The sequence below is a fragment of the Macrotis lagotis genome, chromosome 3, assembly GCF_037893015.1.
Source record: "Macrotis lagotis isolate mMagLag1 chromosome 3, bilby.v1.9.chrom.fasta, whole genome shotgun sequence".
NCBI lineage: Eukaryota > Metazoa > Chordata > Mammalia > Peramelemorphia > Peramelidae > Macrotis > Macrotis lagotis.
In genome coordinates, this window is record NC_133660.1 from 69,402,257 (window position 1) to 69,416,662 (window position 14,406).

General features: G+C 41.3%; 1 protein-coding gene across 1 annotated transcript in view; it reads right to left on the bottom strand.

The window, feature by feature from the left end:
* The window catches only part of SNX25 (sorting nexin 25), a 264,009-nt gene extending 257,464 nt beyond the window's left edge, over nt 1–6,545 (bottom strand). Inside the window, exon 1 of the mRNA XM_074228855.1 lies at nt 6,156–6,545. Coding sequence (XP_074084956.1) covers nt 6,156–6,545 — 390 coding nt within the window. The remainder of the gene's footprint in view (nt 1–6,155) is intronic.
* Nucleotides 6,546–14,406: the final 7,861 nt, after the last annotated feature.

Below are 14,406 nucleotides of genomic sequence, written 5' to 3' on the forward strand. Positions count from 1 at the left end.
ACTGGGAGTGCTGTGGTCATCAACATATCAAAGCACAGGTAAGAAAGCAGTCAGAGCCTCTCATAAGACCTTGGAGGAATTAAAGTCCAAGTGGGGTGTCCCAAAAAAACCCTAAAGCCTTGGAAGTATAGTAAATCAGTCAAACAGTGAATGAATAAATAAGCAAACAAAAGAAAAAGAAGAATCTGACCATAGAAATTTATTTTTGTCCCATGGAAGATTCAGAAGATGACAAAAATTGAAGCTTCTGTATCCAAAACCTCCAAGAAAAATGGAACTAAGAGAGTTAAATTTAGAGTGCTGGGTGCATTGTGCTCTCTAACTCTAACTTTAAAGGACTAAGAGAAATAGAAAATGGGCTCAGGCTAAAAATGAGCTCAAAAAAAGACTTTGAAAAGCAATTAAGGGAGGTAGAGGAAAAATTGGGGGGAGAAATGAGAACAATGCAGATAAATCATGAAAACCAAATCAGCAGCTTGGTGAAAGAAATACAAAAAAATACTTAAGAAAATAATGTTAAAAAACTAATTTAGGCCAAATCGAAAAAAAAAAAACAACACAGAAGGCAAATGAGGAGAAGAATGCCTTAAAAAAACAGAATTGGCCAACTGGAAAAGGAGTTAAAAAAGCTCTCTAAAGAAAATAACTCCTTCAAATACAAACTGGAACTACAGGAAGGTGATGACTTCAAGAAATCAGGAAGAAATAAAACTATTCCAAAAACCCAAAATTAGAAGAAGTGAGTTCGAGAAAAACAACTAACCTTGAAAACAGATCCAGAAGAGATAATTTAAAAATAATTGGGCTACTTGAAAGTCATGACCAGGAAAAGAGCCTAGACTTAATTTTTCAAGAAATAATACAGCAAAATTGCCCTAAGATCCTAGAAACAGAGGACAAAATAGAAACTGAGGGACTTCACTGATTTTCTTCTGATAGAGATCCCAAAAGAAAAACTTCCAGGAATATTAGAGTCAAATTACAAAATTCCCAAGTCAAACAGAATATACTGAAAGCTGCCAGAAACAAACAATTCAACTACCTCAGGCAGGATCTACATTAAGGGCTCATAGGTTTTTTTCCAAGGCAAACAGGGTTAAGTAGCTTGCCCAAGGCCACACAGCTAGGTAATTATTAAGTGTCTGAGACCAGATTTGAACCCAGGTACTCCTGACTCCAGGGCCGGTGCTTTATCCACTACTCCACCTAGCTGCCCCCATTAAGGGCTCATAGGGCTTGGAATATGATATTCCGGAAGGCAAAAGATCTTGGTTTACAACTGAGAATCAAATACCTAGCAAAACTTTCACTGAAACAGGGGGCTTTCAAAATTTCCTATTGAAACAACCAGAGCTGAACAGAAACTTTGATCTCCAAGGACAAGACTCAGGTGAACCATAGAGGGAGTGGATGAGAAGAACTAACTATGAGGAATTTAATGAAGCTGAATTGTTCATATTCATGGGAAGAAGATACTGATAATTCATATGAACTTTCTCATAAGAGCAGTTAGAAGGAGTCTATATAGACAAGGCACAGGAAGGAGCTGAATATAATGATATAATATAGGAAATGGGTGATAAAGGTAAGTACTGGGAGGAAGAGAAAGGAGAGGAAGAATGGGCTAAGATATTTCACATGAGTCAAGAAAAAGCTTTTTCAATGGAGTGGAACAGGGGAAGGCAAGGGGGAATGAGTGAGTCTTCATTCTCATCAGAAATGGTTCAGAGAAGAAATAACATACACACTTAATAGGGTATAGATATCTATCTCACCCTAGAGAAATACGAGAGGAAAGGGATGGGATAAGGGGGAATGGGGGTGGGAAGAAAGGGGGAAAGAGGTGATAGAAGAGAGAGAAGATCGTGGGAGAGGGTACTCACTTTTGAACAGGGACAGGGCAAATGGAGAGAGAGAGAGAATAGAATAAATGAGAGTCACAAGGTATAGAATGGAGGGAAATACAGCTAGTAATAGCAATTGTGGGGAAAAGATTGAAGCAATTTCTTTAGTGGAATTATGATAAAGAAGACAACTCATTCCAGAGACAGAACCATTGGAATATCAACACAGACCAAAGTACAATTTTTTTTCTCTCACTGTTCTTGAGGTTTCTCATCTTTTGGGGGGGGGGGGTTATGATAACTCTTACAACAAGATGATTGTAATAATATAAAATAAATAAACAAAACAAAAAATAAGCTTCTGTGACAGTGGAATAAAGAAACTAAAACAGTTTAATTACTAAAAAAAAAAAAAGGCACGAATGAACTTGCCCAAAGGTTATTGCTATTGTTTGCTTTGGGACCTTTTTTTGGAACTTGACTTTCCAGGCAACAGAGTAATTACCCATAACATAAGGTTTCTGGGCACACAGCCAAAAGATGGGTTATTCTGTTTAGCAGACTGGAATACATTGGTTCCTTCCAGCACTCTAAAGAAGCAAAGTTTGTCTTGTGTGTACCTTTTTTCCTCCATGATAATATGGATTATTGACTGGAAAGGGGAAGAGGAAATACTAGCAAATAAACTATAGCACACTTTCACCTCTCAGCTTCATAGAAAATGCTAAAGTCAGTATTATGAAAATGGTAACAATTCTGAGGTTTTATTCATTTTGAAAAGCAAGGCATTAAACTTAAGCTGGAACGCATATTTGGTGTTCAGTACTGCATATCAAATACTAGATCCATTGTGTTGAACTGGATTCATGTCTTATGCATATTTTTTCAATTCAATTATGTGAGACATTTTTGGAATCATGATAGGTGAAGAAAAGTGTACCCTGAGTTCACAGATAACATTTGAGCTTTCTCAGAGTAACTGTTGTGCCAAATTGGCAGGAATATTGGGAGGCATAGCCAGACAAAATACATCACAAAATTCATGGACACTGTAGAACTGATGTTGAAGATTTTTGAAAAATCATAGAGAAGGCACCAGAGGTCTAGAGACAAGTGGCTAATTTTCCAAAAGTGGAAGAAAGATTCTTCAAACCATAGACTAATGAATTTAACAAGTTTCTAGCATCCATTATTACAAAAAAATTTTTTGAAAATTTAAAAAGGGACGAAAGGATCACTATCCATCAGCAAGAGTTTATCAAGAACATCATACCAAGAATATCATGTCAGAATAAGTTAATTTTCCTTTTAAATGGAACTGATAAAAGATGAAAGATACAGATATAGTATACATAGTCTTTAATTAGGCATCTAATGAAGACTCCTTAGACGTAAATGGGCTTGAGGATTAAATGAAAATACTTGTAATAAGTTTAGTTATCGTTATCATCATCATTATCATCATCATCATCTTAATTACATTCCTGTGGGGGAAAAATGAAGTGGTGTAGGCAGGCAGAATGGATAGATAGATAGATTAAAAAAAGACAGACAGAAGATTCAGAATTGGTTCAATCACCAAACACAAATGTCTATCTGGAGGGAGGGAGGTTTTAAATAGAGACCTTCATGGCTCTGTTCAACATTTTTATCAATGACTTAGATGAAGATGTAAAAAGGAATCTTATCAGATTTGCAACTATCATGAAACAGAGAAGAATAACTATATATGTATTATATATGTATAACATGACTTTCATATTTCATATTAAAAGCTTCTTAAAACTTTGCAAAATCAGTTTATATTTATTTATAAATGCTTTATTTGGCATTTTGCTTTCCTCTCAAAAGGGTAGGAAACGAGATGTTTTTTACTTCTTTTTTTTTTTATTTAAGGCAATGGGATTAAGTGACTTGCCTAAGACCACACAGCTAGGCAATTATTAAAAGTCTGAGGCTGGATTTGAACTCATTGTCCTCCTGACTTCAGGGCCAGTGCTCTATCCACTACACCACATAGCTGCCCCCTTCATAAATGCTTTATAAAATTTATTAAATTTTTAAGGCATATGCCAACACAAAGACCCTAAAAGACAAGCAGTGTAAAGATTATCATCACCATGTTATGGACTCAAAAAAGTTAATTTGCCCAAGATCACATACCTAAGGAAGTGTTTGATCCAGAATTCAAACTTGGGTCTCTCCACATTTCAAGTCTGATACTCTTTGGACTATATACCAAGTTATCATTCAAAACCCTGGCTCAGTTTGAGACAAAAGGGCCAAAAGGTATCAATTTTACTTCAAGAAACCACAATTCTGTCAGCACTCTCTTCTGTCACAAGATTACAACCTCTGAATAACTTAAGAGGATCTTTGAGAGTTGCCCTGACCAGAATACTATCATCCTGCAGCCAACCTGGTAAGTTGCTCCAAATTTAGCTGGGATAGTCCTAAGACAACATAAGAGTCCATCATTTGGCTTATAGCTGAGGACTTCTAGTTGGTCCAACCTACCTAGCAGAGTTTGCTTTCAACTAGAGAAGAATGTTAATATCCAGGGTTTGCTCCAAGTTATAAATGAGACTTGAGAACAAAATTTTAGTCAATTGGTCAATAAGTACCTATTAGGGGCTGGGAAGTATGTTTTGCCCTGGGGATGCAAATAAAGTCAAAAAGACAATCCTTGCTTTCCAGCAGTTTACTTTAGTGAAGTCATGACATTTTAGGGTGCTTTAAATTCAGAATAGTCTAAGCAAGGCAGATTAGAGTTCCTCTTCTCTTAACTGTAGTAAGATCATATTACCTAATTATAATCTCCACCCTTTAGGAAAGAAATTGACAGACTGGAATTCAGACAAAAGAAGGCAATAAGAAGGAAGGGCTTCAGATCTCAATATCCAAGGAACTGGTGAAGCAACTGGAAGAGTTCAGCCTGAAGTAAAGCAGACCTAGGCAAGACATTACTAGCTTTCTTCAAATACCTTAAACCAGGGTCAATGTAGAGAAGTGGAATAAGGAATGTACTGCTAGGCCCCAGAGGAAAGGCAAGGTGAAAGTTACAGGGGTACAGATTTCAGAGCAATATAAAAAAAATGATCCTAACAGAACTGTCCGAGAGTTGAATGGGATGCTTTAGGTGATGAGATTCCCATTAGTCTTCAAGGCAGGGTCATATTGTAGAAGAAATTCCTGCCTAAGAATGAGTGGCTAGATAACTCATCCATCTCTGAGATTCTGGGGTGCTATGAGCTTGACTACATAGAAAATAAGACAGAGGAAACCTGCCCTGCATGTTACTATTTTATGATGCTGGACAGCTAGCACTTGATATATCCCCAATGGCTCTTTTTATAGCAGTCATTTCTAATTTTGTTATTTCCCCTTTAAATGATAGTTTATCAGGCTCAGAAATAGATTTAAATCATGCATCTCACCTATATCAGAATATTTATATATATATATATATATATATATATATATATATGCACACATCTCAAAAGTCTTTGTGTAGTTTTAATAGCTTAAAGCCATTTAAGTTATATTAAAGCTTAAAGCTGCACAAAGACTTTTGGCATACCATATATATATATATATATATATATATATATATATGTATGATGTATGTATATATATATGTATGTATATATATGATATGATATGCAAATCCTTTATAACTATTTGAAAAAATATATAGGAGGGAAGAGAGTAGTAAATAGAGAGCCTAAGGTAGATGATGTGAAATATGATTCTTTGCTTAATCCTTCCCCTCTAGTCTAGGAATGCCTCATGGCTAGATGGAAATAGATTCCCTTCTTGTAAAACATTAATTTCTGGCATCATCTCTAAAAAGTATTAGAAACTGGAAGGTCTTAGTAACAACAGGGTCGCTGTTATCTGCTGTAAAGTTAACATGAGAAATCAAGAAATCCTTAAATCTTAGGAAAATTATCCAATTATTTGCCTAACCGGGTTCGGGCGGAACTGTTTCCCATCTGTAGAAGCCCACCCTTCGCAACGACGTGCCTATCTGGATAAAATCCCGGGACTGAACTACAGGCTCGCGTCCCAGCTCCAGAAGACCAGCTAGGAGTTGGTGGGTGAGGGAGAGCGACCATCTCCCCATTTCCGAGGACTCACCCTGGGGCTCTCGGCAGAGAGGATGTGACTGATCATCCCTGGGCTGCTTGGTACTACAAGTACCTCTAGCTAGAGACAGGCAAATAGACAGCTTGCGCCCCGGGAAAGTGGAGAAAGTGAAAGCCCGCTAGCCCCCCGCCCCCCCACAGGAGAGGGGGCCCAGGTACTCACCCCGGGGAGCTGTCGGGCGGCGACGCCGCTCAGCCGGCCCCTGGGGCCAAGGAAGCGGGGCTGCGGGGCGCTGCGGCCGTGGCCCAGAAGCGCGAGCAGGGCGCCCAGGAGGAAGGCGGCCGCCGCGCAGCCCAGGTAGAGGCAGAGCCGGAGCAGGACCACCCACAGCCCGCGCTCCCCGGGCTCCCAGCCCCCGCCGGCTCCCAGCCCCAGCCAGGACAGCACCAGCGCCAGGAGCCCGAGCGCGGCGGCGGCCCGGCCGGCCGAAGGCGAGCGGGGAGTCGTTGGAGCCGCCGGCCGCCTCCGCTCAGGGACTGCGGCAGCCGCGGGCTCCGACTGCCGGCCGGGGCCCAGGCCGGGCGCGCCGCGGGCGGGGGCATCAGGCTGCATGCTGCTCCTGGTGCCGCCCGGGACAGGCACATCTCCCGGCCCGCTGTCCCCCAGAGCTCGGTCGGAAGGCGGCCGCTCCCCAGCTCCTCCTCCGGCTGCTCCCGCGGCTCGGGCTGCTCCCGCGGCTCGGGCTGCTCCCGCGGCCCCGGCTGCTCCCGCGGCCCCGGCTGCTCCCGCCGCTCCGGCTGCTCCCGCGGCCCCGGCCGCCGCTGCCCCACAGCCCCGGGCAGCCCCCGGGCATCGCCCGCCGGCCCGCGGCCCAAGCCCGAGCCTCCTGGCCCCGGACGGCCCAGCCCACTCAGGTAGCGCAGGGCTGAGGAGGCCGGCACGCCGGGTGCGGGGATCTGAATATGTCAGTGCACCGGGTGGAGCAGAGCGGGCGCGGAGGAGGAGCGCGGGGGAGGAAGAGGAGGAGGCGGCCCCGACGCGCGTGTGGAGCCCAGGGGGAGGAGTGCAGGCCCTGGCCCGGGGCTGAGTGACAGCCGCCGAGCCGGGGTGGGCTGGGTAGCGCGCCCGGAGGCCAGGCCCCCAGCCCTCCAGGGTGTCTGGCTCCAGGCTACACCGTGAAACTTTCGTCATCCGGCGGGAGGAGGCTGGGGGTGCAGGAGAGCAGAGGAGGAGGAGGCCGGGAACTGGGGGGGGGGAGGGGAGGGAACCCACCTACCTTTCAAAGGTGCGAGGCAACCTAAGATCCCACCCGCGAGAGAACTTCAGCAACCCCAACTCCTTACCTAACCCAAGTGGAAAATTTTGCTTCAATTGCCCAAAGTATTGTTAATTCCCCTCCATTCCACTCTGCTGATCACAGTGTCTTAGTGAGCAGGGATCCCTGGATGCCTTTACGAATTTCTCAGGCACTTTTTAGAAGTTCAGCACTGACCCCAACTCTGAATCCTTTGTTTCTTCACCCTTCTCTTCCTGCAAATGTGCCTATTTATGTATGTATAGATCTAATAGGAGAGTAAAAGAAATTGGTGATTCTTTATGAAAACAGTGAATATCCTCATTTCTAAACTCCACTTTTGAAAAGTTTTTTTAATCTCTCTCTCTCTCTCTCTCTCTCTCTCTCTCTTTTGCTTAGATAGATAGCAAATGAGCAGAATTTAATAGATTGGAGGAGTCCAAGGAAGCAACATTGGTGCCCTCTGGGTGGACACAGCTGTGATTACCACTTTGGCTTCCGTTTGTTTCCTGTTCTCACCAATGTTTCTGTTTTCTGTGGCAATTCTCCAGGACAAATGCCTTTACCAAAGTAAAGTGGCATTAATAGGAAAAAAAATTTTTAAGTACGTATTTTTCTCATTTCCTAACAAAGCCTCAGCAAAGACATAAATAGGACACAACCATGAATAAGGATTCTACATTTAGGTATATTGTTGGCTTTATTAATAATCTTCCTCTTTTTTTTTTTTTTAGTTTTTGCAAGGCAATGGGGTTAAGTGATTTGCCCAAGGTCACAGAAGCTAGGTAATTATTAAGTGTCTGATACAGATTTGAACTCAGGTCCTCCTGACTCTAGGACTGGTGCTCTATCCACTGCACCACCTAGCTGCCTCAATGACTTTTTTTATAAAACAAGCCATTCCCCAATTGACAAATGGTCAAAGGATATGCTAAGGCAATTTACAGATGAGGAAATCAAAGCAATCCATAGTCATATGAAAAATTACTCTAAATCTCTACTTATTAGAGAAATGCAAATTAAAGCATTTCTGAGGTACCACCTCACCCCTCTCAGACTGGCCAATATGACCAGAAAAGAAAATGATCTATGTTGGAAGGGATGTAGGAAATCTGGGACACAATACATTGTTGGTGGAGTTGGGGACTCATTCAACCCTTTTGGATAGCAATCTGGAACAGCAACAAAAATGTGCATACCCTTTGATCCAGCATTATCACTACTGGGTCTATACCCTGAAGAGATCATGAAAAAAGGGTAAAAACAACACTTGTACAAAAATATTCATAGCAACCCTGTTTGTGGTGGCAAAGAATTGGAAATGAAGTAAATGTCCTTCAATTGGGGAATGGCTTAACAAACTGTGTTATATGTATGTCATGGAACACTATTGTTCTATTAGGAACCAGGAGGAATAGAAATTCAGGGAAACCTGGAGGGATTTGCATGAACTGATGCTGAGATGAGCAGAACCAGAAAAACACTATACATCCTAACAGAAACATGGGGATGATGATCAATCTTGATGGACTTGCTCATTCCATCAGTGCAACAATCATGGACAATTTTGAGCTATCTGTGATAGAGAATATCATCTGTATCCAGAGAAAGAAATGTGGAGTTTGAACAAAAACCAAAGTCTATTACCTTCAATTTCTGGGGGAAAATACCCCATTATCTCATTATGTAATTTTGCTATTTCTTATAATTTATTTTTATTCCTTAAGGATATGATTTCTCTCTCACCACATTCAACTCAGTTCAATGTATACCATGGAAATAATGTAAAGATTAACAGACTGCCTTCTGTGGGGGGTAGGGGGTAGGAAGCAAGAATAGGGGAAAAAATTGTAAAACTCAAAATAAATAAAATCTTTCTAAAAAAAAGAATGTCTTTTTATAGCAAGGAAATGAACATTTATATAGCTACCTACTACATATTAAGCACTAAACAAACAGGAGTTGCTGTAATTCAGGTCCTATCTCCATTTGAGGTTTTCTTGGCAGAGATATTGGAGTAGTTTACCATTTCCTTCTCCAGCTCATTTTACAGCAGAAAAAACTGAGGCAAATAGTTAAGAGACTTGCCCAGGCCTCACAGCTAATAAGTCTCTGAGGCCATATCTGTACTCAGAAAGATGAGTCTTCTCTCTCCCGGCCTGGCACTCTATTTTCCACTGCTCTATCTAGCTGTCTCCACCTCAGATGTACTTTGGGCTCACATCTGTAGGATAAATTTTGATAGCTCCATATCCCTTTCCATAGAATATAAATTCCATGAGGGCAAGCACTGTTTTTTTTCCCCTTTATATCCTCATTACCTAGCACATAGTGCTAATTCCTGGGAAACTGGGCTCCTACCCTGTTCTGAGCAGCAGCTTCTAACCACCCTTGCTCCTACATAGAGATAATCCAAAGGACATTTCTGAACCTTTTGTTGATGTAACCTTTAAACATATTTAACACTCCCTGATTTGATTGTTCTGTGTATCCAGATTATACATTCCCCTGCTGTTTCCTAGGACTGTATCTCTTTTAATTTTAATTTATATTTTTATTTACTCATTACTAAAATAGTCTTGTTATAAGAGTAAACATGATCCTCCTTCCCCCCACAAAAATAAAAAATTCACAAGAAATAAAGTGAAAGAGAAAAAAAATGTGCTTCAGTCTGTGTTCCAATACCATCAGCTCTGTCTCTTTATCATAAGTCCATCAGAGAAGTTACTTCCATTTTTTCCCACAATTGTTCTTGGTGCTTGTAATTCCCTCCATCCATTCCTCCCCGTTACCATTTATTTTATTTTCTCTTTCCATTTACTCTGTCCCTCTTCAAAAGTGTGCTGTGGTTCAGTGGACAGAGCATCAGTCCTAGGGCCAGGAGGCCCCAAGCTTACATCCCACCCAACAACCACCCAACTCCATGGTACTGAACAGGCCACCCAATCCCACCATCTTGCAAAAAGTAAAAAAGAAAACTGTTATATCTGACTAATTCTCTCCAAGGATCTACCCTCTCCTTTATCACCTATACCCCCCTCCCCACCCCACTCCCCTTTCTGTCCTTTTTCCTCTAGATTTCTATACCCTATTAAGTATGTATTGTTTCCTCTCTGAGCCATTTCCAATGAGATTGAAGGCTCCCTCATTCCCTCACCTCCCTCCCTTCCAAAATACTGTAAAAGCTTTTTCTTGACTCTTTTAATGAAACAAATTAGTCTCTTCTACCTCTCCTTTCATTTTCTCCTAGTACAGTCCCTTTTCATTGACTCCATTTTTACAATCTTATATCTTCAAATTCAGCTCCCTCCTGTGCCTTGTCTATATATATGCTCCTTCTATACGCTCTATTAAATGAGGTTCATATGAGTTTTATCAGTATCATCTTCCCATGCAGGAATACACGCAGCTCATCATCATTAAATCCCTCATAATTTACCCTTCTCATTCTCTCTCTCTCTATGCTTCATCTGAGTCCTATACTTGAAGATCAAACTATTTGTTCAGTTCTGGCTATTTCAACAGAAACGTTTGAAATTCCCATTACACTGAATGTCCATCTTTTCCCCTGGAAGAGGACATTCAGTTTTGCTGGGTAGTTGATTCTTGGTTACATTCCAAGCTCTTTTGCCTTCTGGAATATTATATTCCAAGCCCCACAAGCCCTTAATGTGGATGCTGCTAAGTCCATGTAATTCTAACTATAGCTCCACAATATTTGAATTGTTTCATTATGACTGCTTGTAATATTTTCTCTTTGACTTACTTGGGAGGTCTGGAATTTGGCTATAATATTCCTGGAGGTTATTTTTTGAGCTCTCTTTCCAGAAGATAGGTAGATTCTCTCAATTTCTAATTTTCCCTCTGCTTCCAGGTTATCAGGGCAATTTTCCTATAGAAATTCTTAAAAAGTGAAGTCAAGGCTCTTTTCCTGATCATGACTTTCAGGTAGCCCAATAATATTTAAATCTCTTTTGGATCTGTTTTCCAGGTCAGTTGGTTTTTCAATGAGATATTTCATGGCTTCTTCTAGTTTTTCATTCTTTTGGTATTGTTTTATTATTTCTTGATTCCTCTCAAAGTCATTAGCTTCCTTTAGCTCCATTCTACATTGGAAGGAGTTGTTTTCTTCACAGAGCTTTCTTATCTCCTTCTCCATCTGGCCAATTCTGCTTCTTAAGGTATTCTTTTCCTCATTAACTTTTTGGACTACTTTTTCCATTTTATCTAAACTGGTTTTTCAACAGTCTCCCTCCACTCCATTTTCTTCAGTATTTTTTGGATCTCCTTGACTAAGCTGCTGACTTGGTTTTCATGTTTTTCCTGCATTGCTCTCATTTCTCTTCCCAATTTTTCCTCTACCTCCCTTACTTGATTTTGAAAATCTTTTGTGAGCTCTGCCATAGTCTGAGCCCAACTCCTAATTTTTTGGAGGCTTTGCATGCAGAAACCTGGACTTTGTCATCTTCTGAGTGTATGTTTTGATCCTCCATGGGACCAAAGTAATTGTCTATGGTCAGGTTCCTTTTTTTTCTGTTTACTCATTTCCCCAGCCTGTGTCCTGGTTTGGGGATGCTTCCCAAGGTTTTGAATATTATTGAGACACCCCCACAAGGACCTCACTTCCTTCAAGGTCTTATGAGAGGTTCTGATTGTTCTCTTGGCCTGTGCTTTGGTCTGTGGAACCAAAAGCACACCCTTCTGCCTTGGAGCTGTGAGGGAGCTATGAGGAGGGTCCCTGCTCCGCTATGGCAGTATGGGGGACCAGATTGTGACCAGGGTCTGAATATGGAAAAAGCACCACAGTCCTGTCCTAAGGACATAGGAGAGACCTCAACAGTCTCCCTCCACTCCATTACCTTCTGTGGGATGAACACTCTAGGAGCAGCTGCCAGGTGGCTCCCTGCTGGGTGGCTCTGTGGGCCTGCTTCCATTTCCTGGGATCTGGGCTGTGCTGACAGCCTCAGCTGTGCAGAGGTCCATGGCTGAGTTGAGGGCCAAGCTGGCCTGAGTTCCGAGTTCACTCTGGCAGAGTTTTCTCCATTGATCTTCCAAGTTGTGCTTGGTGTTCCCTGGGTTAGCAGGTCAGGAAACTACTTCTGCTGCCAGGAGCTGACACTCCCAGTGACCCAGGTGCTCCACGGGTTGTTCTGGGAAAGTTGGAGCGCCTTTGCTCTAGCTCAGTGATCCTGGCTGTGCTGCTGCCCTCTCCAACCCCATGGAACAGAGCCTTCCCATGATCTTCCAAGTTACCTTGGGCTGGAGAATTGCCTCACTGGATCTTTCTGTGGGTTCTGTCTCTCACAAATTTAGCTAAAGTCATAATTTCAAGGTTTTTGAAATATTTTGGAGAGAGCTCCTGGGAAAGCCTGTTCTCATGCTGCCATCTTAGCTTTGCTCCACTCAATCCTAGGATTGTATCTTATAAGAATATCTGCCTATCCTTCTGGCATGTCTATCTGAATGAGGCACCATATTGTCCTGAATTGCCATTCCTGGACACTGAATAAATAAATACTGACTTTATTATTTGTCACCTTGTTGGTCTGAGGTTCATTAAAAATGACAGTAGGTCTTTAATGGTTGCTGATTTGAGGGTATCTAGGTAAAAAAAATGCATAGTGTTGGACTACTAAAGTCAGAAGATCACCAAGTTCAAATCCAAGTTCAGATACATCCCAGATATGGACCTTAAACAGATCATTCCAACTTGTTCTGCTTGTACTTGGAATGTAATGGGTACAGATCATAAAGGTTTTTCACCCTTCCCTTAAGTAGAAATGCAGAGAAAAAGGCTTTCTTGAAAGTGGATATCTTTGCCTAGAATGGTTGAGGGGAAAACCTTGGTGTGTACAAAAGAGGAATCCTCTCGACTTGGTTTCCCCATTGTTCTATTTCCTTTTCAAACTAGAATCTTTCTCACCTGATTAATCCTAAGCCTGAATGATTTGGAACTCTGCTATGTGACTGGTTGTTCCAAATCATTGCAAGTCTTACCTGAAATAAAACAAAATTAAGCATGCTTTATCTTATTCTACTTATGTTGAGCCATTCTGTGCCCTTAGGCTTAGACATAGAGGCCCAGTCTTGATATTATAATAGCCATGTCTCTGTTTCTTCTTTTCATAACAAATCTAGTGATTCCTTTTGAGATTTTCTTGACAATGATGATTTGCCATTTTCTTATTTGGCTCATTTTATAGATGGATCTGAATGATGAAATTTAAATTCAGGAAAATGAGTCTTCCCAACTTCATATCCTCTCTGATACCTAGTTGTTCTGGACTTTGATTAAAGTCCCTTAAAACTGGAACTTTCCTGTACACCTTTCATATTCTGACCCAACAACACTCCCTTACTTCCTTCTATCTATTCAATTCCTGTAATCTTTATTTCTCAATCATATTTCAGACTATCTATAGAACTATTCTTTATTCTAATGAATTTTTCCTTAACAATTTTAGTACAAGGAATTATTATACAATACCAATCAATTGCAATATTGTTGCCATTGGGGATCTTAAAAGCTTAAAAGCACATGGATGATTTACTTTTATTTACTCAAATGACTAAATTTTATTTGTCATGGCTGATTGGTTGGTTCTTGCCCTTCATTATCGAAGAAGACCAAAATGACATTATTATGTCTGAGACAAATTACAGTATGTCCAACCAATCAGACCAATATGAGCTCAGAATACTCTGCCAAAGGTAGGACACAAATGTTCTATGTGAATACCTGGGGTGGGTACTCTAAACTGACATATATGTCACATTTCTTTTGAGCTTCAATTATGCCATGCTCATAGAGCACAGCACCCTCTCTGATGAGGTCATACCATGCTGGGTGGTCCTATGCCAGTGTATCTTATGCTGTACAATCAATTCTAAAGTTCTTCAATTGGACCTTCAGAGTATCGACGTACTGCTTCTTCTGACCCCCTTTTTTTGGCAAGTGTATGTCTGGCATTCTAACATGTCCAACCCATCACAGTTTCATTCTCTGTAGTAATGTTGGAATGCTAGCAGTTTAGTTCAAGAAAAGACCTCAGTGTCTGGTATCTTCTCCTGCTAGGTGATCTTCAAAATCTTCCTAAGACAATTTAAATGGAAGCAATTCAGTTTCCTGAATGGCACTGGTAGACTGTCCAGCTTTCACAAGGATATAGCAATGAGGTC